Source organism: Eutrigla gurnardus (assembly GCF_963514095.1).
Source record: "Eutrigla gurnardus genome assembly, chromosome: 10".
NCBI lineage: Eukaryota > Metazoa > Chordata > Actinopteri > Perciformes > Triglidae > Eutrigla > Eutrigla gurnardus.
In genome coordinates this window covers 22,259,388-22,284,135 of record NC_139924.1, presented here as the reverse complement: position 1 = coordinate 22,284,135, position 24,748 = coordinate 22,259,388, and the positions used below count along the sequence as shown (strand labels likewise).

The 24,748-nt window shown below is 46.5% G+C and overlaps 1 protein-coding gene across 1 annotated transcript; it reads left to right on the top strand.

Annotated features, from left to right (window-relative positions):
• The first annotated feature begins 1,346 nt into the window (after positions 1 to 1,346).
• On the top strand, positions 1,347 to 23,269 carry LOC311019309 (large neutral amino acids transporter small subunit 4-like). The gene is made up of 14 exons (XM_084018632.1): positions 1,347 to 1,502; positions 4,215 to 4,436; positions 9,824 to 10,034; positions 10,138 to 10,193; positions 10,390 to 10,466; positions 17,069 to 17,161; positions 17,317 to 17,450; positions 17,983 to 18,191; positions 20,069 to 20,212; positions 20,671 to 20,797; positions 20,931 to 21,063; positions 21,622 to 21,695; positions 21,920 to 22,043; positions 22,155 to 23,269. The coding sequence occupies exons 2-14, from the start codon at positions 4,277 to 4,279 to the stop codon at positions 22,314 to 22,316; spliced, it is 1,704 nt and encodes a 567-aa protein (XP_083874758.1). The 5' UTR covers positions 1,347 to 1,502; positions 4,215 to 4,276; the 3' UTR covers positions 22,317 to 23,269.
• The last annotated feature ends 1,479 nt before the right edge of the window (positions 23,270 to 24,748 follow it).

Here is a 24,748-nt window from a genome sequence, read left to right as displayed (position 1 = left end):
TCTGTGTGTGTGTGTGTCTGTGTGTGTGTGTGTGTGTGTGTGTGTGCGCGCGTGCGTGCGTGCGTGCGTGCGTGCGTGCGTGTCTCTCTTCTACATTTCTACATTAGTAACTCGATAACAATGATAATGAATACTAGATGTGATCATCTTGTTTTACTTTTGTAAGAGAAATACTAACAGCCCCTTTAAGGGGCCTCCTGACCACTTGGACCCCTGGGTCTGTGCCTGGTGGTCCTGTGTTTAATTATCATTGGTGGGGGAATATGATTTAGTACACACTTAATACTTTTGAGATATTTGTACATTGCAGATGATACGACATGAAGCATTGGTATATATGACACGAAATAGAGGAGTTCAAATAAACATTCAAACTCTAAAAAATAACCCACTTATATATAGGGCCCATTCTACACAATGAGTACTTTTACTTTTTGATACCTTAAAACTTAAAGGTGCTTTAATATATTTATTAGAATGACGATGTATCACAACGTGAAAGAGCTCATAGGTACTGCTTACAGGGAAATACGGATATTTCTCTCAGAAGTTGGTGGAGACCAAACAGAGCTGAAAGAGAGTAAGTATTGACTTAAATATCATGAGGAAGCTTCACCCTGTGGTATTAGTACTTTTACATGAGTAACGAGTAATTCTTCCACCACCGACAGGGTCAGAACACATTGTACGGTATAAAGCCTGGCTTAAAGCAGCCACTAGGTGTCGCCCTCGCCGTGAATATCTCCCTCTGCTGTTTCCCTTTCCACTGGACCATGTGAGCCCTCCTCTCCTGTACTGTACTTCTAGGAATTTTGGCATAAAAGTTTGAAGTAAACAGTGAGTCATCTCACAAGCTGATGGGATGAGTTATGGTCCGCATATGCTATAGGAGGCGGCGGAGCTTATAGCCGCCCTATAGACATTTGTTACACCGGGGGGGGGGGGGCACGTTTTTATTGGGGAGCAACTCGTATTCCTTCCAAGAATGTTTTGCACCAGAGAGGGATCATGTTGTACAAACCTCAATAATCACTTTCTGCCCTGATAATGAGTTAAGGTGCATTCGCTGTCATTTGCATCGACGCCCTGATGTCCCTTCTGTTAAAGTTTTAGTGATTAAATGAGCTGTTTTTAATATGTAGTACTGTTCTGATGTGTCCAGGCATACCAGAGAGAACTGTTTCCCCTTTGTTAGTATGGAGAAACAACACGCACGCATGTAACATTGCCGCGCCGTGATTGGCTGCCGTTGGTCTCTAGCTCAGCCGCGGACCAATAGGCGGGCGTCGTTGTTTGTGCAGCGCTCCTGCGCTGCTATAAAGCGGCATCAATGAGGGATGAGGGGAGAAACTGTGATCCAAAGAAGCCGAAGGCGCATCCTACACGCGAGTTAGTCTCCGCCGCGCGTCTGTCGTCAAGAAGGGGGACATTTGGACCAGCGGAGGCGGACCTGAACGAGGACGGAGCGGAGCTCCATCGTCCCTGGACCCCCGCAGACTCAGGTAGGATGCTCCGTGACTCACGCTGCGCTCCACCGGAGGAGAGAGGCTGACTCATACCGGGGCGAGGAGATCTATCAATGACACCGTCTATCACAGACGCTCAGTCACAGTTTTGAACCGTTTCCCTGCTTTGCTCAAGGGCAGCAGAGAGGAAAGGGAAGCTGCAGCAGCCCGCAGCACTCCTATCAACTTCCGTCACTCTTAATCACTCTGTAGCGGTTAATCGTGTTTGAGTCGTTTTCCCCTCGTCTGGTCGTTGGGTGAAACGTACTGCAGCGCGCGCACACTTTCTTTCCACCGGATGAGGCGACTTGTCACAGTTGTTCCTGTCGGTCATCACCAGGACCGACCACTTCCTCGGCGCCCCTTTATGTCGGTGACCGTGACGACAGAGTTGCGTTCGCGTGAAAGTTGTGATTTGAGTCACGAACATGTCGCGGTCACAGAAAGAAGGGGTCGCGAGGCGGAGGATTCACAGCCGAGGGAGAGCTCGTGCGCTTTTCTCGTTAACGGTCTTTGTTTCCGCGGTGGGATGTGAAGTCCCCCGTGCTGTTGTTGATGCCGAACAGCTGAGCGCCTCTTGCGGAGATGTGCGTGAAGGTAGCAGCAAAACGCGGCCCGCCAACATCCGGGAAAGTGCAGATGTTCTCTCCAAAATAAAAGCATGGCAATACAGCCAGAAGAAATAAAACCGCGGAACCACGTTTAGTTTCACTTAAAGTTTGTCTTTGTTCTCACTTAGGTAAACATTATAAATGTAGAAAACGTCCTGTATTGATTATACATAACTTTTATTAGTCTAATATACATAGCATGTATGATTGTTTGGCCTATTATTGCACGTTGCAGAGGGAGTTAGGTCATTTTACGTAGTTTATCCCCCTTTCTTTGTTTTGATGCTAATGGTATGCTAAATGTGTGCTGCAGTCTGTTGTCATTGTGCTGTAAACATGTCCTTCTTCACCAAACCTTGCACGTTCACTGGACTTTTATTTTGAGACTGGCAACCGGAACTCCTCTGTTTTGTTCTGTGTAACTTCACTCCGTGCAGGGAGGAGGGGGATTGGAGACGCAGATTGGGATTGGTAGGGGGGGGGTATTGTGCAGATGATTTCAGTCCAGTTCAGACCAGTTCCAGCGCTGCTCTTCATTATACTTTGTCTTATTGTTCTCGTTGTTGATGATTAAGTCAATTATATATATATATTAAAAAAATACACAAAATCCAAGCCAGGTCTGGACTGTGTGTGTCATCTTTCTCATGGTGCTGGGGGCACAACATCAACTTCGTCTTCAGACAAAAACACTGTCACACGACACTTGAGAACAGTGTCGACTCTTATTTTTTACAGAGCAGTTATTACCCGTATAAAAACCACATGGGGATACAATGAAAATCCTATTTTAGGATTCCAGTGCAGGTCGTGTTTGTATGTGAGCTCTGCAGCATCCGAACAAGCTTCACAGTCACACAATAACCTGGCACATTATGTCCTCCTTTAAAATATATATGTCAATTAGCAATAAAGTAAATATGTTTATTTAAATATGTATATATTCTGGAGTAATTCAAGTAAACATTTATACGCGTGTTTTCATCATCCCAATAAGCAGCTCCTTTCCACTGTGGCTGATTGTCGGGGCAGATAGGTATAGAGGAGCGCGAGCGCTGAATGACGCCGTGAATCTCGCGCCGCGCTGGTTCGAACCGGCTGGAGCTCGCGCTGCATTCACGTGTCGTCGAGTTTTTGTATGTAAACATGTAATTGGTTTGGACCGAAGGAGCCGTGGAACGCTCGGCGGACATCCACTGTATTAGAGAAACATTTACGTTCTGTTAAGCTAAAGAAGTCAAATAAAGCAGCTCGAGTCGTGTCTCGTCGATATATTTTTAAACCAACATATTAAAGTGGGATACATGTATGTCTATAATCGATAATCTTTGATTTGTTGACATCGACATCTGGAAGAATGGAGTTCACACATTTTAGAAGCTCTGAATGTTTTTAAAGCCCAGCAGAGACTTAATTGTCTGACAATAAAGACCCCGATTCAGGCTTCCCCCACAGGGTGTGAACGCAACACCAACCTCACGTGTAGCCGCTGCACGAGCTATTTCAGTGGCAGCCAATGGGAGGAGAGCGGAGAAACCCTCAAGCCAATCAGATACGGCGGGGGGCGGGATTTGTTTTAAAATATTAATAGAAGGGGGTTTATTTATGCACCTCGAAGACCTCAGCTGTCTTCTGTTTGTGTGAGTCTTCCTCTAGACCTTCATCATCATCAGGCACGAGCAAAGAAATGCATCTGTCCTGGCCCAAAATATTATTATTATTATTATTATTATTATTATTATTATTATTATTATTATTATTATTATTATTATTTATTATTATTATTATTACTGATCATCAGCTCCTAGTCAGAATATGAAAATAAGTAATAATATGGTAAACAAGTACACATATAGTGATCGGGTGCAGAACGTAAGGTTTTTTTGATGAGAAGATGTCTGTCGAACAAAAATAAATCTTCCAACTCATACCATGTTTTTTAAACCGTGGAGATGTAGATGTTACCATGGTAACTGGGCAGACTGTGATGGGCAGTGACATGGCAGTCAAGCACATACTTAAAGGCGTCACAAAAGGCCATTTGATAATATCCTTAATAGCTAAAGTTCCCAGTGAGTAACACTGTCTTGTCTTCCAGGCTCCAGCAGCCTCCCTCACTCCCAGTCAGGCCGGTGACGTGCTGCCCGCAGCCCCGCTGAGATGGCTCCCACCCTGGCCACGGCCTTCTCCCGCCGCTGGTGGATGGCGGTGACGGCAGTGATCGAGAACCTGCTTTTCTCCGCCGTGCTGCTGGGCTGGGGATCCCTGCTCATCATGCTGAAGTCTGAGGGCTTCTACTCCTACTTGTGCAAAGGACCTGGTGAGTCACCTGATCACGTTCGACTGAGGGAGTGGGAAGTTGTGGCTGGATTTCAAGCGTTTTAGACGAGGGAGGCTTACGGACTCTCTCTTTGAAGCCGTTAGTGCTGGAAGTCCAATTTCGAGATGCACTTCCTACCTAAGTGTTTACATTTTACACAACAACATTTTTTATATAGTTACTTATATTAAAACCTGCCACCGTTACCCATAATGCAACTGTGACTGCTGATAATTTGGTCAGAGGACGGGCTGCAAGCAGCAGCTGATGTAGCCTTGATCCTTTCGCTTCAAACTGAGCACTTTTGCTAAGCTCACTTCTTTCCAACTACACAAACCCCGACCGACCCTGACTCAAGTGACATCACACAAGTCAATTCATCAGATTTCACAGCTCCCTGTGGAGACACAAAATCCTTTCTTTCACATTCACTACTACTCCCCAGGGTTTCCTTTGAAAAGTGCTGAATTATAAATGAATCTGTTGCCACTACCCGACTCAACATGCGATGGCTGAGCTGGCGGCTAGCAGCTAACGGTGCTAACAGCACCATGACGACGCCCTGAGTATCTGAGCTGCCGAATAACAAAAAGCTCTCAACAGACTTTTTAACCCTCCAGGTTACTTTTTGCTGAGTGGAGGTATTATGCAAATCTGAGGCCACACAAACAAGCCTTTAAAAAAGGCAGTTTTCAGGAAGTGCTCCGGTTTAACCTTAAAAACAAACAAACTCGATCTGGATTGATCCAACAGTTGGGCTTCCCTCATGGAAAACAAATCAATGTGTCTGCAGGCAGGCAGGCAGGCAGGCGAGCCCCAAACAGGCTTCAAAAGCAACTAAAGAGCTCCTGCACAACAAAGCGTCAGATGGATCAGATCTGGAGATTTATCATTATTTGATTCTGTCCTTAGTGCTCCGTGATCAAAGGAGACGCCGGGAGCTGCTGCACTCAGTCTGTCATTATTCATTTGTGTCTTTGTGACTCTGGCTCCTCCCAGTCATATGAGCAAATGTAGGTCGGAATAAAAACAACAACAAAACTAAAACTTTGCGATATCACCAGTGGGCTTTGGCGTCGTCCCCCGTGGCCAGACAGCAGACCGATGTGTGAATGAGACCATTCATCCCCTCACCCGATCCCTGATCATCTGATCATCCTCTGTCTGGGTATCTCTCTCTTATTTATCAGGCGCAATGATGAAAGACCTCATGGGGTTAAGTTGCACATAGGAAGCCTTTTAATGGTTCTATCACTGATGTGAGAGCGCTATCATCGCCACTGTAGGTAAAACATGACGGTGCATTAACTGTGTTAACTATCTGCAGATACAGCATTGTGTAATCTGGCGTGAATGAAAGCCGATTATCTATCAATGTTTTATTATAGCCTGTTTATCTGATTGGATTAGGGTTAGGTATCTCTTGCCAGTGACTCAGCTCCTTCCACAGTGACTCGGCGCATCGCTGCAGGTCTCCACTCTGACCTGCTACATGGTGTTACGTCAGTACTTTCTTTGGTGTACTTGGTGGGCAGAGGAGTCTGAAATTGAGACGACATCATGACATTTTTGATAGTGTGGAGAACTTTGTAAAAAAGTTGAGCCCTACCATCCTATAGTTGTGGAGCCTCTTCAGTCTGAATTTATGGAAATATCAGAATAAAGGAAAGGTTCACTTTTTTAAAAATAGTATCTTGAAACTACTGGGAAGCTGAGACTCCTGTGGTTCCAATGAGCCCCTGTGTGATGATGGTGGTCTCCCTAGCAGCCATTTTTATGTTGTGAGACCAAACGTTTTAGACACCAAACTCAACATGGATTCTTTTACGGTGTTCCTCAATGCCTTGCTTTGTAAATGTGGTATTGTTTCAAAGGGATTTTTTCCAAATCATTTTTATATATTCTTTTTTATTTTTCAAATTTAGCAGCAAATCACTGTAACAATGATGAGACACAGTGACAACTGAGTTTGTTGTTCCACCAGCAGCCTCCAGGACACCTTGAAATGGCATTACATTGCAACATCATCAGCCCCATAATGGACTCCACAACTTATTTACTATAACTTCTTTAACAGCTGTTAGCGGCTGATGTCGGAAGGCTAACGAAACCCTCGAGTCGGAGGCCAAGCTGGCAGCACTGCCTGCAGTTGTTCTGCTCTTTGGAAAGGCCATCCAGGTTTTTGGCTGAGAAAAAACAGAATGTCCCAGAATGTTTCGGGGAATTCCCCCCCGGTGGCACGTCGCCTTCTGCAGGCCGACACAGAGAGGTCACATAGCAGCCATGAAACACCAATCCACACACGTCTCACACCCTGTTTGAACTAGCCGTGTGCTTATTTTGAATGTTGATCTCCACAAGACGTTTTGTGTCTGGAACATCATGTTCTTGTGATGGGTTAGTGAAACTCTCTCCCACACAGGTTGTGTTTCCTGTGTGAAGTGTGTGTGTTTGCTACACCGCAGAAAGAGAGCGGCCCCTTCGACCCTCATCTCTCACCTCTTTTTATGCTTGCTTTGAGTCTCGTGTCTCTCAACGCCGTTCTTTCGCTGAGACTCTTGCACTTGTGTTAACGTACGCCATTCCAACAAGGAAACGGTGGAGGATTGAACACCGTTTCTTGCCCTTTCTCATCGTCTCAGATGCCTTGCATACTTGAGTGTTTCGTCTTGCAACGAGGCGGTTAAATACTTACTTGACCGTCTCGCCCTCAATCCACCCTGTCACCTTTACACAATAATTACCACATCCTTAGTCAAGCAGCCTCTAATCTAAACCTTGTCTTCTTCTCTGTAAAGCACATTGAACTGCTTGATGTAAGATATGCGCTATATAAATAAAAGTGCCTTGCCTTGCCTAATCACAAGGAACTATTGTATGTATGGGGATTGCTTGCTGCAGCATTATTCCCCTGTGATTGATTACTCTAATGCCGGGTCATTGTTTTAATATGGTGCTATCTACCGGACAATGAAGGGACAACTGTGAAGTCATGGATAAAGCTGTTAGCGCATCCTGGTAATTATTAAACGACTCTGGAGGAGGTGGGTCTGTTTGACATCCGCTGTATGTCCAGTATGTACAGGGGGGAAGAAAAAAAAAACAATCTGTTTGAACATACAGGGGTGGAGAATGTTTTCATGGCGTTGACGCGAATGAGAAACACCCTGTAGGAGAGCCGGTTTACAGTGAACACACGGTGTGATTCCTCGGGAGGCACTTTTCTCAGAAGATCAAGTCAGCCTGGAGGGTATTTGCCTCAGAGTGTGTGTGTGTGTGTGTGTGTGTGTGGTCGGGGCTCTTCCCTTATTGACTCAGGTTTTCTTCAGCCATTTGATTAGTCAGCAGCGGAGGCCGCCGGGGGGACAGATGCTGCTGCTATCTTCTGTTAGTCCAGCAGTCAGCACTTAACGCTCCAATACACCTCAAATAGCAGCCTGCGAGAGGAGAGCACATGATCTCCGTATCGACGGAGGAGTTTCATCACAAAGTGCGTCTCGATCTGGCACGAAGCCCATCTGTTTGAGGCCAAATGTTTTGTTTGAAGGAGATTTGCGTAACATTTTCTACAGACGCGTCAGCATCTGCTAGACGAGCTGGCTTATAACCGGCATTCATGGTTCCCAGAGGATGAATCAGGCTGACATGGAGATGAAGTGCCATAACCTTGTTGACTTCCCCCCCACAAAAGTCCCTTATCTATTCATCTAGGCATATCGGGCATACGTGTGAAATTTAATTAATTCCTGAATCTGAACTATTGAGTGCAACGTCCGAGGTGGTAAAAATCAGCATTTTGCAGCTGCTTGTGTCAGCATTTAGCCCACAGCGTCCATGTGTAGCCTCACAGAGCTGCTTGCATGACTAGTCTTGTCCCATTAGGTAGGACACCAAAATCAAAACTTGTACTGGTCACTAAAAGTCTCCACTGAAAATCAATCTATTATTAACCGAGTGCACTAAAAAAGCGCGGTTATGTAAACAAAGTAGACATTACGCTGTATGAATGCTTTATAATAAAAGCCCACAGATCATTACAGCTCTGCACCGCCATGTTGAGTCAAACCGGTCTTCTCTGCAGCTGTTTGTTTTCATGCATTAAGACCTCACTGTGCCAGATGTTCATTAAGCCTTACCTTTTGCCTACTTATACTCACAGGGCACGAGGCCAATGTTATGCACCGCGGTGCATTAAACATGGCGTCACAGCTTCCTGTTGTTCTTCTAAATTCTCACCCCAAGCCCACAGACCCACATTGACTCCCCCCCCCCCGGCAGAGTTTTAGCTCTGCTGTTTATCAGACTAGCTGTTGTTGACAATTTGTCCCCGGGACTGAAATGATGACTAAGTCCTTTTTTTACCTCGCTCCCTCCTCCAGACATTAAAACAATGTGGTAACTGCTGAGTCTGTCTCTAGTGTTCTTTTCTGGCACTTTGACCAACAACAAGTCAAGGTGAGTGAGGAGTTGTTTTCCTCTCTCAGCCCTCCTCTGTGTTCCCTGTCTGTCTGTCTGTCTGTCTGTCTGTCTGTCTGTCTGTCTGTCTGTCTGTCTGTCTGTCTGTCTGTCTGTCTGTGTGGTGATACCAGCGGATGGTGTTTCACCACCAGCAACACACTAATAGAGCAGTTAGACCTGATTCCACTTGAACCCGGTGGACTGTGTTTGTCCAGTGAGTCCCACCTCGGCCACGCAGGGGTCCACTTGTAGCTATGCCTGCCGTCTGTCTACCCTCCGGTTTGTTGACTTGACCTTTAATGAGTCACACGGCTCCATGAGAGGGAGTCGTCGATGTAGCTCAGACCTCAAAGCGCAGCGTTATAAAGAGCTTCCTAAAAACACCAAAGAGGGCGTTGATTTGACATCAAACCTCTCGAATGACAATGTGAACTTCATTACAAGCAGAAGGCCAGAGTAAAAGTATATGATTTGACACACAATAGCACATTTTAGGCTGTTATTATTATTATTATTATTATCATCATTATTATTATCAATGCATGTAAGCAGCGTTCCAATGTTGCAGCTAATTCTTAAAAAATATTTTTTTAACATAACATGCTCACAATGACAGTGGCTGCTATGGAGCACGAAACACAAAATTATTTGTAACGTCATAAGTTTAACATTGTGAACAAGTGGAAGTGTCGACCTGATGAAAGCTTTCAGGGTTTATCCTTTGGGGAACATGAATGTCTGTTGAAACATCATGGTAATCCATTCAATAGTTGCTAAAAATGCCAACACGTTGACCTTGTGGTGGTGCGATGGTAAAAAGCATCGCAGAGTGGACCGGCAGATAATGAATTTACGGCTCATTGTCATTTGGAACCACCAGTGGAGCTGAATCCAGTTAGTGAAGGTGTTTTCATTTCCTCACCACCCAGAAAACATCTCCAGTCTCAACCTCTCCAACATGACCACGCCGGCCGACTCCGAGGAGTACCTGGAGATGAACGGGTGGACCATCTGCAAGGACCAGGATGAGATGCTGAACCTGGCCTTCACGGTGGGCTCCTTCCTGCTGTCTGCCATCACCCTGCCCATGGGCATCGTCATGGACAAATATGGTCCGCGGAAGCTTCGACTTCTGGGCAGGTGAGTCTTCAGGAAGCAACCCGAATCCATGTTCCTAATGTATGTGACGCACTGCTTTTGTTTATCATGTGTCTCATTCATCCCCATTGCTTTGTGCTTCCAGCGCCTGCTTTGCCTTCTCCTGCCTCCTCATTGCCTACGGCGCCAGTGATCCCAACAGTACGTATCTTACATACATCATCCTCACCCTCAGCACGCTGCGGCCTGAGTCGTGTTTCTGTTGAAGGGCGGGCGGCATTGCTCAGCATATTTCCACACATGTAGAGCATGGATGCATCGGTGACTCATCGGTTAATCGGACGGGATCCTTAGTGTCAGCGGGAGTACTCACATCCGTCTGCTCTTCCCCCGGCAGATCTCTCCATCCTGATCTTCTTTGCTTTGGCGATGAACGGGTTTGGAGGCATGTGCATGACCTTCACTTCTCTGACGGTGAGTACCAGAGCTCGCCTAAGGTTACGCCTCAAATTTAATTTTTTTTTTTTTTGTCAGAGGTTTGTAACAGCAAGATTTTGCACCAAACTCACTCATTTCAATGGAAGTGCTGTGATCGGTGTATTTGCTCAGGGAGGTAATGTAAATCTTTGTGTTGTTGCCCGGGGACGCCGGTATGAAGGACGCTTTCATGGTAGCTTTGTCAACCCTTCGTAAAAGTCCTGCCACCCGTTACTAGAAGTCACCAAGCTTTGAAAGCTTTATCGTAGACAAACAGACTTCTCCTCTCATCCAAGAGACTTCTTCAGTCCAGTTTTCTTCTTCTTGTCGACGATGAAGCTTTCCCAGATCACCACGACCTGGATGACTGAGAACTGTCACAAGCACAAGTCACCAAGCCTCTTCTCACCTGTTTGGCAAGGTGGCGCGAGTACATATCTTGGTGCACAAGTTGAGAGTTTCTATTAAAAAGTCAATATCGGCAAACCAGCCAAGCACAACAGCAATATTACTTTGAGGGGAAATGAAACGAGCAGGAGCGGATGGAGAGGAAGACAGAGAGAGATGGGTAGGAAGATGGATGCGGCAGAGAGAGAGGGAGAGGGGGGGGGGAGGCATTTGGAAAGCAGGGGACACCTGGCTGAGCGGTAGACGAGGACGAGGAGAAAGGGACGAGCAGCGATGCGTTCGACAGGAGGAGAGGAAGTAACAGAGTGGATAAGGAAAGCCAGTGGACAGGATGATCTCATCAGTTAGAGAAAGTGCTGCATCACATAGAGGAGAGGCCACGTGAGAGAGAGAGACAGAGAGAGAGAGAGAGAGAGAGAGAGAGAGAGAGAGAGAGAAGGTGGGGGGGGGGGGGGAGAGGGAGGGAGTCTGCATTAGTAATTTATTACTCACTCTTGCTCTGCTGCTCTGGCCAGGAGCCAAAAAAAGACCACTCTTCATTACTATTTCATCCACTCTGACACATGGATCTATACTGTGTGTGTGTGTGTGTGTGTGTGTGTGTGCGCGTGTGTGTTGTTCAGGCCTACAGAAGTGTCATTGTTCTAACGGCACAATGTGTGCATTGACGGCGTCTGCTTCTCAAAGGCAGATATAACAGTCAACAAACTGTATCGTTAACCATCACGTCAGCAGCGGTGAATCTGTGTGTCGCATTGTAAATCTGTGGGAGACAATTCTTAACAACCTGGTTGTTTTGATGCCACATATATGAGTCCGTTACTTTGTTATCACAAAAATGCACTGAAAGCGGAGACAGGCTGTGACAATGGAGACAAACAGGAAGCAGCGACAGGAGGAACTGTGTGTGTGTGTGTGTGTGTGTGTGTGTGTGTGTGTCCCCACCCTGCTCTGTTTCCTATTCAGGCTTCAGGACCCTGACCGACATACACACACACACACACACACACACACACACACAGAAGTTGCTCAGCTGGTTTCGCCCCCCCCGTTCCATTCTGGTTGTTTTTGTCTTCTCCAGTTTCAGCCGCTCTCCCTAAGCAAGACTGGACTTGCACACAACTGTCCATACGTGACTGTGTGTCAGCCCAGCAGTGTGTGTGTGTGTGTGTGTGTGGGGGTGTGTGTGTGTGTGTTGTCTCGGACCGCCACAGCTCCCTGCAGGCCATGACAAATGTTTTGGTTTCGTGCCGCCTCGGTGCGTGCACGTGTGTGTGTGTGTTAGAGTTACCGAGTCGGGCTCGGTGCTAAGTGATGTTGTGTGGATGCTTTGCTTGGAGTCTCTCCTCTCCCTGCCCTTTTCCTGCATCTCTGGGTCAAGGGTTTGTTGACGAGGAAAACAACTATTTTAAGAAACTCGTAACCTTTAATTCAAAGGGGGGTTAACATGCTCTGACGTCAGGAGTCACCGAAACTCAGGCCACCTGAAGCGCGTCCGCGTCTTTCACCGCCGTGCTTTCATTCCTTGCTTGACGTTTTACTCCTCCTCTTCCTCCGTTAGTTCTTCGGTTTTATCGAGCTTCGCTTCACTTCCCCATTTTCGCACTCAGCCCTCGCTATCTCGAGCCGGCAACTGAAAACAGGGAGTGAAGCTGAGGAGGGGGAGGATGTGATGGCTGATTCCCTTTTTGGCTCTTCATTCTGTGCTTGTAAACAGCTTTCTTGCTGGAGTGTTCCCAAACACACACACACACACATGTATACATACTTCCACACCCCCACAGGCAGACACCAAGCTCCTCCTCTTGTTCTTCGTCTGGATTGCGGCACGTGTTGGAGCCCCTCTGCTTCCTGGGTTTGATCACCCGGTCCTCAGCTCTGCTCGCTGCCATAATCTACTTTCTATCTGTAATAGGCCTATGTCCCTTTTTTCCCCTTTTCTTTTCTGTCACCGGACCATCTGGGAGCGCTCTTAAAGGCTCCCTGACAGTCTGACCGTCAACAGAGTGGCGTTTAGCCATTTGTGCCATTTGCTCCCCTAATGACGGAGGATTGTATCCATGTGTTTCATTCTACTCTGTGAAAGGGAGGCAGCCGTCAGGTTTTTGTTAACCAGGGGAGTACAGTATGTTATCTGTTGACTGCATTCAAGAAATGAAGGGAAGGGAGATGAGAGGGGCAAAAATAGATGAGTGAATGCCAAAGGTCAGGTAATTAAGACCAAACAGCCGTCGCCGTCAGGACCATGTGGATGTGGCTTTGTGTAGTGGTGTGAGTTTCTGGTCCAGCTGGTAGCTGGATCCAGGTTTTAGGATCCAGCTACCAGTCTTCACACTCTACGACCCTTCCAAAAAACATATTTGTGGTGGAAACGGCTTTTTTTTCTCAATGTTTACATACAGTCCAAAATATACCAGCCTTAAAACGATGGGGCTTCTAGGAAGAGGGAGCAAAGGATGACGTCAGGACGATGGAGGTATGCGCTCTGGTGTTTGTCAGCTGGTGTTTGCTAATCTTACGGCCCACTTGGCTGCTCTTTATGATGGATGGAGCCCAATCCCGTGCGAGAGGACAGGACCGGTCAGAGCTGGTTCTCAATGGTCTGCCAGCAGGCAGTTTCCACTTGCTGCAGCACAACGCTCTTCCTTCTTTCATTTCTCTGTTCCAAGTCTAGGTCCAGTTTCCCGTCCTCCACCCCCCCTCAGCATGTTTTCTCACTCCCTAGGCCTCTGTGTCACCTCACACACTCAGTCTTTTCCTTTTCCATTTTCAACACTCAGCAAACTATTTTATCCAGAGTGACTCACGAAACACACACGAGTGCAGGAAGGCCAGAAAGTTTGTCGTCACCAGGGGGGGGGGGGACTTTGAGTGCAGATAAACCAGTTAGATTCATTTTCATTCACCAAAAACAAAACAATATGAGACGTATCACTTACAAGCCATACATTTACATATTACATTTTCATATTATTATATGGCTCCAGCCACATACCCTGAACAGGACAAGCGGTTGATGATGGATGGATGGATTTACATATTATTAAATTCAAAACACGTGCACGATGAAGCGATAAGGGTTAAAACAAGACAGACTGTAGAGCAAATATCGGCTCTGCAACAAGCAAATATATAATTGGGTCACGTGACGTACGGTAGTGTACGCAGCATTCATCCGCTCTGCTCCAGCTGATAACATTCAGCGCTCTCCCGGTGACTTGAAGTGAACCGAGCTGAAAACAAGGTTTAGGGGATTAACAGGAGGCGATTGTACTAAATGCTACTGTCAGGATGCTAACTTGCTCACAGTTGCTGATTAGCAGGTTGGTTTAAGGTGAGTTCAGTTGTTCTCTGTGCAGAGTTGTTACAAAGCTGCTGTAGTTCCAGGGACGTTTAAAGCACTCGCGTCGCTGCTCGAGTTGTTGGGGTGTAAATATTTCAAGAGTAGCCCAAAAAGGGAATGTCATTTATTTTTTTTAAAGAAAACAAATAAAATGTCACACTGAGTGATGATGACAAACAGCGGTGCTTGTGGTGACCACAGAGCTACCTGGATACAGCTGAGACAAAACCCTGAAAGGCATAGACCCCCCCCCCCCCCCCAAAAAAAATACACTCTGCACCTGCACCCGCCTCTAGCCCTGATCCACTACTTCCAGGTGACTGCTTACATATATGGAGCCCATCTGTGTGGACATGGCGACCACAGACAGAGGTGTTCAGGGCTGAAGCCATCACAGAATCTATGGTGTTGTTGTTTTAAAGAGGTATCGACACACAGGAGATTAACGTGCTGGCTCTTTTATCTATAATGTAGCCGAGATTAGGAGACTAGCAGGAGTAGTTGAGATGATTAAAGACTAATGAGGTAGAAAAGGGTAGGTGAGGGAATGAGGTGAAACAAACACTGTTGTGGTGATTATGTAGCGTCTCTGATTAGGAGCTACATAATCACACACACACACACTCGCGTTCATCTCAGGGTGGATTTAAATCCCTTTAGTGATCCAGTGCCATCATCAGGTATATAAAAATCCAATAATTTGGTTTATCAACAAATACTTGAAATTGAATGACAAACATTTTTATTGGCCAGATTTCTAAATCGCTTTTCTCTCTTGTACTCAAATAAAAAAACATCATCGTGTCTCTTCTGTAATGTATTTTCTCTTCTACTTTTGCTACTTTGAGTTAGCTTGGTGAGGATCTGGTATGATCCCTACACAGAGCACGGAGGGACATGCTTTGTTATTGTATAAAACTGTTAGATTTATGGGCTCATAAGATCTATAGGGTCAAACTCTTTCCAGCAGTAACATCCATCACGCCTGTCGTCTCTGTGTACAGTTACTGTGCGTTCAGGTGCTTGTTATGTGTCGGTTAGCGCCCGAAGCCACAACAGATTATTTGTCCTGCGGTGTTTAACTGTCACAAACTCACCCGTCTGCTTGACGGATGCCTTTTTTTTACTCTGGATACAAAAACACTGTTATCTGCTGCTCCTCACCGAGCCTGACAGCTGCTCCTTCCATCAACACACGCTCTCATCTCGTCCTCACAACCTTTAATCCACTTCTCCTATTCGCGATTAGCGGACCAAACCGGTTTGTGACATGTTTTTTTTTGGGAAGCGGTGGCTGCAGCTGACTCAGACCCAGTAACCCAGAGAAACTCCAGGGGTGACATGAGGACTAGACGTGGTTTGAACGTGCTGTTTCACACGCCCAGATGATTTGAAAGTTTCTCTGCTGCACCGTCAGCTCACATGATTTGTGTTTCCTCCCGATCGTCAGTGGCAACAGTGTTGCTCCCAAATTAACCTGTTCCCAGAGCGAATAAACAAGCCAGGGTGTTAGTGGGAGAGTCACCGAGGGGTTGAATGACAGAGAGGTTGTGCAACGACTCATCCTGAACTCACATCCTGTAACTCAATATCTAAATGGGAAATGTTCATTAGAAACTGCCAGCTGTATGATCATTACTGGAGTGGCGAGAGGAGCCTTATGTCCCCCCCCCTATTTTGGACATTTTTGTTTACATAGAAGTCCATTTACAGATCTTTCTGAGGACATGATGTGAAACAGAGTGTGAAACTATAAAAACTGTATTACAAAGGAAGGCTGATATCATTTTCATATTTCAAATTCTTCACTTTCAATCGTGATTCCCTTCTTGCAAAAGACTGGACATGAAAAAAAAAAAAAAAAGACCAGTCATCACGGGCGAGAGGATGAGGAAGTGATGGAGCAACAGCGGTGACAACCAGTTGACTCTGCATCGAGGCCTCGATGCGTCATGACCACATGGATTCTGCTGAGTCGGTCTTTGTGTGCTCTCTCCTCTCCGACTGGGCCAAAGGTCCCCCGTCTTACTGGGCCCCCATCCTCCCCCTGCTGTAGTCACTCCGTCAGTCTCCTGTAAAGTGTCAGAACTGGATTCTTCCAGTCGAGCGCCGCTTCAGGGAATCAGGAGTCCTGGTTGTTTTGGAAGTCGAGGAAGGGACGTTCTTCTTTTTTTCCCCCTGTAGCTCACCTTTGGTCCAATTAATCAGTGGAGTGACGTCCGCGTGGGGTGAGAGGGTTCAAGCAGCTGCCTAACAAGCTGCCCCCCCTGTGGTGAGCACAGCGGCCGGATGGACGGGTGGACAGACGGATGAGGACAATGGGAGAGGGAGGGGAACACTCGGCTATTTAGGACTCATAATAATCATAAGCCCGGACTCCCCGCCCGGCTCGTCCCCCACTGACCCAGTTCCAATCGCTGCTGTTGACGTGGTTAAGACTAGATGTTCTCCATTAAAACACGGCTGACAGGGAGACGATAAACACCTGAGCTGCATGTTGTCCCTCACGTTCTCTGTGTTTCTTACTTCTTGAAGGGGGCTGTTCATGCATTTGAAGTCCCTCGGTTCAGAACGGCATGTGCTCTCGCCTCGAGTTGAGCGTCATTGTGCAACTCCCTGCCTTTTATGTCTCGGCTCCGCTTCAAATAACAGCAACCGAGGGAGAAACACCTTTGTGCAGTTTGCTACATTTTTCTCTGAACCATTGAGCGATGTCGGAGGTTTTAGTGGATTGTAGGAAAAGGAAATTATTTGAATGGATATTTTATGTGTACTTATGTATATATAGTATATACTCGCTATGTATATACGTCAGTAAGCTAATGTGTTCTTCCTGCTCTCTCCGTAGCTCCCCAACATGTTTGGAGACCTGAGGTCGACCTTCATCGCTCTGATGATCGGCTCCTATGCCTCCTCTGCTGTCACTTTCCCTGGCATCAAGGTAACACTAGCTTGATGCTGTTAATGAGCCCAACACACATTTATTCATTTGTACTCATCCACTGAGTGAGAAAAATGGAACACTGCTGCCAACAAATGGGCTATTGATTCTCCATTATGATGCATCTGTTTGGGTGCTGTCTGCTTCCCTTGTAGGTGATCTATGATCTGGGTGCCACCTTCATCATCATCCTGCTGGTTTGGGCCGCCTGCGCCTGCCTCGTCTTCTTCAACTGCTTCGTCAACTGGCCTCTGGAGCCCTTCCCCGGCCCAGAGGACATGGACTTCACGTAAGATGAATGCATATACACACACACACACACACACACACACACACACACACACACACACACACACACACACACACACACACACACACACACAAACACACACAGGCATTTAAACATCGCCGTAGCCTCCAGCTATCATTATGGTTAAGCAGCCGTTGTAACGCTGCTATCTGACCTCAGGCTACACCTGCCGTGAAGGGAATCCGGCTGAGCCCAGACAGCCGGCATTCTCCACAGACACCGCTGCCTTACACGCATAAGATTGCAAAGACATACACACTCATGCACAGTACATCCCAGTGTAATGCAGCAGAGGCTGAGTGAGGCATAAAGACCCTAAAACCCAGATCATCAGGCAGTTTTGCTCTCAATCATCTGGATCCCTCCGTTTCCTCACGTCTTATCCCCTTTTCCTCTCTCTCTCAGCCGGTGTTTTTATTGCTTGCTTTCATTGGATGGTTTTCCAGGCTCTGCATTTTGTGCTTGCAGTCACCTTTCATCGTCTCTCTCCGTCTCCGCCTGTTCCTTCAAGGGTGAAGATCAAGTTCAGCTGGCTGGGCTTCGACCACAAGATCACAGGGAAGCAGTTTTACCGGCAGGTGACCACGGTCGGGCGCCGTCTCAGCGTGGGCAACTCCATGAAGCAGCAGCACCAGCCCAAAGACCTGGCCACGCAGGAGGCCAACAAGCTGTGCCTGTCCACCGTGGACCTGGAGGTGAAGTGCAAGTCCAAGCAGGAGAGTAAGTCTTCCCACACAAAAACCTTCAAACCTACTCTTCAAAACCTTCTCCACTGAGAACTCATTCAATACATTAAGTACAGTTTGCAAGAATACGACCGTTACAAGTATTTCACTGTACTTTATACGGTGAAATAGTCAAAAGCACAGCTTCATTCATTCATTTTGTTCGTATTTAATTACACTTGGCTCATATCAGCAGCATCGCCTCTCAGCTCTGAAAAACATAATCCCTCATGACCTATATCTGATTTATATAGCCAGGACCAATTAGCCAGGAGCCCCCCTTGCATCCTTAAATGCCCCTTTACCTTCACCTCACCTCCGCTAAACCTACACCTCTCGGCCTCCCTCCTGCCTCTTCTGCACCAGGGTCAGGGACTCCCAGTAGGGGGGGCTCTGTCGGCTCCCCTCTCGGTCTCTTTGGCAGCAAGTGGACCGTGGAATCGGTTCGGATCCCGTTCTTAGAAAAGCCACTCAGCAGGTGTGTGGTTCGCTGGCAGGGAGCCCCAGAGAAGCATTGTTGTGGTTCGAAGGCCAAGCGTCATCCGGTTTGAATGTGTGTGTGTGTGTTAGTGTGTGTGTGTGTGTGTGTGTTTGGAGTGCAGTCAGGATGCCCATGGTTGGTTTCACAACAGCTGGACATGTTCTGTCTGTCAGGAGCTTTAAAGAGGCCCATATTACAAACCCTTCTCTAATTTGCAACGGCATAATAAGGTCATCGTAGGTAAAAAGAAAAAAACATATGAGAACAAAACATGCATTTTCTCTGTGATTAAGCTGCAAATTTGTGAAGAAAAAAAAAACATACAAATTTAGGAGATTTGAAAGATTGCAGAATATCCCCGTATTAGGCCTTGTTTCTTTGACTAAGGTCTCCTGAGAGCTTAAAGACCTGATGTGAACACATATTGTTGATTTATTAAAGGATTTATTCCATCATTAGTAACAAACACAGTCACGTAGCTGTAGTGAAACATTCAGCATGGCCACAGTGTGAACACGTGCGGACAAAAGTATTTTTTTCCAAATGATTGTTCGGATTTCAAAATAAAATAAATGTGTTGTCTGTACACTGTTGGAACTAATTGTTTAGGACTTTATTATGGCTGCTGGGGCCTCGAGGAGTATCAAACCACGGCACGAAGCATGAACAGCATGAAGTTGATATTTGTGGTTCTGAGTCATCGACATTCCTGCTCCACCACCAGAACGGATGCTGATAACTAGTCTCCGCATTTAGCTAGCACAAGATAAGATCAGCCTCACGTGAGTCGCTAGCATGTTTGAAGACTCTTCTATCTCGATCACAGACCAGGTGTTAATGTGAAAATGTGCAACGTGTGTCAAAGTGCTTGGAAAAGATTAGCATGCCTTGCATGACCTGTTACAACAAACCCCTTTAATGAAGATGGATACCTGTTGTTCTGGGTAATAAACCCATCTGCCCCATCTGTGCACCCAACAATTCATTGCTCTGTCCCGCGCTCGGCCATATGGGCAGTCGCATCCCAGTTCTATTTATATTCACAACTTTGATTAATGATCAACATCTCCTACCTGTCTATGTAACCCTGCGGCTCCTCATGCGGGGCAAGACGTGTCGCCATGGCACCCAGGGACCAGCGGGAATATTTAGATGACAGCTGGTTGGGGATGCACATCAGTGTAGTTTTCCAGGAGTTTAGGAAGCGAAAAAGAGAGAGGAAATAGGAACAGGCCGGTTTGGACTTGTTGCACATTCAGGTTCACTCCTGCTTTGACTCACTAGAGGTCATATAGGTCGTGTGTTGCCGTGATTGCTGAAACCGAACCTGTGATAACGAGATGTACTGATCTGATCAAACCCTGCCGTCTCTTCTCACATTTCCTCTGCAGCCCAGTCCTTCATGAAGAGTATCTTCAGTCCCATCTTCATGCTGAGCCTCATCACCATGTGCGTCACCCAGCTGCGCCTCATCTTCTACATGGGAGCAATGAACACCATCCTGGAGTCGCTGACGGAGGGAGACCTCAGCACAGGTGTGTGTCCTGGATTCTGGATGGTGCTGTGAACGGTTGCTTACGGCCTCTAACAGATCAACGTGTTACACTTCTGCTCTAGACCTTTGGTGCCGTGTCTTCCGGCTCTCAGTCACCTAACGATCCTCGTCCGGCTGCTTTGAACTAAACCGCCACGTTGCTAACTCGGCTCTGTCTTTCCTTTTTTTCCCTGTTTGTCTCTCTCGCTCTTTCTCTTTTCCTTTCATGCTGGCTTCTTGCTACTGTTGCAGTGGAGAAGATGCAAGTGGGTAAGAGACCTCAGGCTTTAACTTATCCAACCACCTACACTCTTCAGCCACGCTCCTCTTCAGCTCTCTGTTCCCTCTGCTGTCGCCTCTTTCCAAAACTCCTCACGCGTTTCATGTCATGTTCGATAACTTTAACCGACAGCATAAAATACACAATAATAACCGTCTGCTCTGTTGTGTGTCTCTCAGTGAGCGTTTACACGTCCATCTTCGGCGTGCTCCAGCTCTTGTGTCTGATCACCTCTCCTGTGATTGGCTACGTCATGGACTGGAAGCTCAAAGACTGCGAGGATGAGAATGACAAGTGTGCCAAGAGGTGAGGATGCGCATGTTAACATTATGTAAAAGAGAGAAAATGGAAAGGGCTTGAGCTTGAAAATATGAAAAAAAAAAAAAATAAATAAAAATAAGATCGCCTGACTCTATTTTATTCTATTCTGTCCTATCAGGGAGCCTGGTCAGCCCCGTCGGCCCGACAAACAGATCCAGAAGATTGTCAACGCCACCAGAGCCTTCGTCTTCACCAACCTGCTCCTGGTTTGCTTCGGAGTCAGCTGCATTGTCCCCAACCTGCCACTTCAGGTACACACACACACACACACACACACACACACACACACACACACACACACACACACACACACACACACACACACACACACACACACACACAGGACGAGAGAACCAGCTCAATCCATTGAAGCTGTTTGGGGATGCACATTTCTCAGCATGTGCTGCCGAAGGCCGAGTCTAACACTGCAGAGGGAGAAAGAGACTGAGAGGTGTACATGATGTTCAAACAGGAGAGACTCACATGGCAATGCAGCCCCTGATATTACTCAGTACTTCAGTGACATCTACTGGACAAAAGTGTAATTGCGTCTTATTTACTCATCCTGCATCTTATTTTTTAAAGATGAAGGCCATTTCCTAAAAATAACCTTATAGACATCATAAAACTACCCCAGTTGATTATTTACATGGAATATGATATCATCATATCTACAGACACAAATAAACAAAGTAACATAAACACCTAAATGAAAACACCTCATTTAAAAAATGTAAAAAAAAGTTTCTGCCTGCAGTGTAGCACCTTAATGAAAAATGTATTTTTCTCTTCACTTTTCTCCACTTCAGATTCTGTCCTTTGTCCTGCACACTATCGTCAGAGGCTTCATCCACTCTGCAGTCGGAGGCCTCTATGCTGCCGTGTGAGTGTCCACAACAGCAACACACAATGATATAATCATATATTTATATATGTACACATATGGTACCGATATAGAATATACCATTTATGACATACGAAACACAGCCAAATGTATGAGGACACACAAACGTTACACAGTTGGCTTCAAAACTAACAAGTGTCATCCAATCAAATATGAAACCTGCTTGAATTTACCATCTGAGACATTTTGTTTGTGCCTCGCAGGTACCCGTCCTCGCAGTTTGGCAGCCTGACAGGCATGCAGTCTCTGATCAGCGCCCTGTTCGCCCTGCTCCAACAGCCTCTCTTCATGGCCATGGTGGGGCCCCTGAACGGAGACCCTCTATGGGTGAGGAAACACGAATATACGGACATGAGTCCCGAAGAAAACATCTCAATTTGAACTGAGATTTCTAGTCGAAGGCCTGCCATCATTGTCTGACCCTTGTGTCGTTTTCAGGTGAACGTGGGCCTGTTGGTGCTGAGCATGCTGGGATTCTGCCTGCCCCTCTACCTGATGTGCCACAGCCGCTACCTCCAGCGCATCAGGGACGAGCGCGACGAGGATCCCAAGATCTTCATCAAAGCGTGCGATGACAGCAAGCCCGAGGCTTTCGTCTAGACCGGGAGGAAGAGCGTAGAGAAAAACAATCTTTAAGAAAAAAAAAATGGAGTGGACGAGCTACAATAAAAAAAAGACAGAGAGAAAAAGAGAGGGCGAGGGGAGAGTGGCGGACGTCACCTCGATCACACAAATCCCTCACATTCCCCGTAAACACACTCGCACCATTTTACTGCCATTCTTATTTGGTGGAATTGACTACACACCACTGTGACACCCAGTCTCACCCTCTCCGATGCTATAGACTGTGGGACACCTGGCACCTCGACTGCATCTATGAACTGAGGAGACGATGGCTTGATTGTTTTATATCTCCCACAAATGACTCCTCTACACATCTTTTATTCACTTGTGTCATCTTTTATTTCTCGCCGTTTAACCTCTGCCAGTCCAACTTTCAAAAAATATATAAAAAAAGACAGAAGAAGAAGAAGAAGATGCCAGCCAATGAAAAGCCACAGTGAAGAGATTTGTGGAGGGAAAAAAAATCTCAAGAGACAAGCATTGTGCTTTTTAAAGCCGCCTCATGAAAACCGACTGTGGTGTTGTGAATGTGTACAGCAGTAACCGTGACAACCTTTTCTATTCGATGGGTCCGGGTTAGTCACCCAGTAAGCTGTCATCTTTTTCAGACAGAACAAGCCAGTTTACTGGGGCCGCTTTGTGTCTGTCTTATGAGGACTTAAATGTCCTTCGGGGGAAAAAAATAAACTCAAACACACACAAACACACACATAAAGTAGTGTGAGGGGGTCATATAGACTACACTGCATGTTGCCAGAGGAAGTGCTGGTCCTGCATTACTGTTTCACTCAGTCACCAGTGCAGGAGGACACACTCAACTTGCCATGTTTTTCATTTGTTTTTGTTTATTTGTTTTGCTCATGAATTCCTTTCGTGTGTTATTTTTTTAATATGTATCTTTCTTCAGATGTATTTTACTTGCAATATGATTGGCGATGGCTTTTTTGTTGTTGTTGAATCTGACACGTGATTCGTCGAAACGGAGATGTGGTTTTCAAAGGTTGGAGATGGAGTGGCGTAGAGGGCCGAGCCCTGCTGTCCATCTCGATTCGTCGTAGCAATAAGTGCTTCTGGGAGGTTGCCGGGGGCGACACGTTGACACACAATCACACGCGCAGACAGAAAACAATCATGTTCATTTTACAAACTGTATTTCTAAATGGAAAAAAAGGTGCTAGTTGAACCACACACAGAAAAAGTGGTTTATTTTTTTGCCCTATGGGGCAATCGAGGTCATGACATAAAATTGCCATCAAATATTACTCAGAAGAGCAGTTTCTTTAGTCAACAACACGGTGGATTCCAAAGAATCAGTCAGGTTACCGTTTCTAATGACTACTTGGCTCTCGGCCTCCTATCAGTGTCGTGTTGATTCTGCACCGTAACTCAAACGTGCAACCGCAGCAGCAGCAGCTCTGGGAAACTTGAATTCAACTCCTGCAGACATAAAAGGGAGATTTGCTTGAAGTGAGCAGGCTGAAGACGGTGAGACAATGACAAGTCTCTGAACGTGTGTAGAGAAAGACACGGCGAGATAATAATGGAGGTTGGATTCAGCCTGCTGTCTTCAGATGCCATACAGAGAAGCTCCTCATATATTTCCTGCCTGGCTTAAATAGGCAGGAAATACACGAGCACTTTCCAAAGACAGCCATGACCCTCAGAGTGCCTCTCTATGCGTCCAGATGATGGGACGAGTGTCTCCAGGCAGGACGTGGCGCCCCCCCCCCCCCCCCAGTCCCTCTCTCCCTCCATCTATCCATCTATCGCTTTTTTTTTCATCCGTCTGCAAACACGCCTTGAAATGTTCACCAGTGACAAGTGACAGACCCGAGAGACAAGCCTCCGCCGCCGGCCGATGCTCCCAATGCATGACCAAGAAACGAATGGCACACAATGCACTTTAGACCTCTAGAAATGGACCTCAGTCGCGTGTCTCTGAAACGGGCCCGTCCCACGCTGCATCGTACACGCAGTGCATGGCCGCCCAGCAGTGGTGCATGATGCAAAGAATGTATACCCGAGAGCTTCAGATGTAGATTTTTAAGTGAGAACGTGGGGGACAGGAAAGATGCTGTTATTTTTTTACAGAGCCTAACTACAGATTTTAAAAAAACAAAACAAACCCTATATTCACACGTTCATCATATGGCCTTTATGTGCACGGGCAGTGTGGCGGAGTCTTGTCTCTCGGTTCAGGAGCTTGCATGAGCGTGGACATATCCCAGTCATACACGAGGCATCTTCACCCTCCATGAAACCTGCGAGTCTGAGCAAAGAGAGTTGGAGTCAAACTGGCAGTGATTGTTAAACCGGTTCAGTTGGATGACAAATGTGAAGAAACCTGGGAAACAAAGCATTACATTTGTGATGAAAATATCTGCATAGGAAGCCAAATTCACATTTCT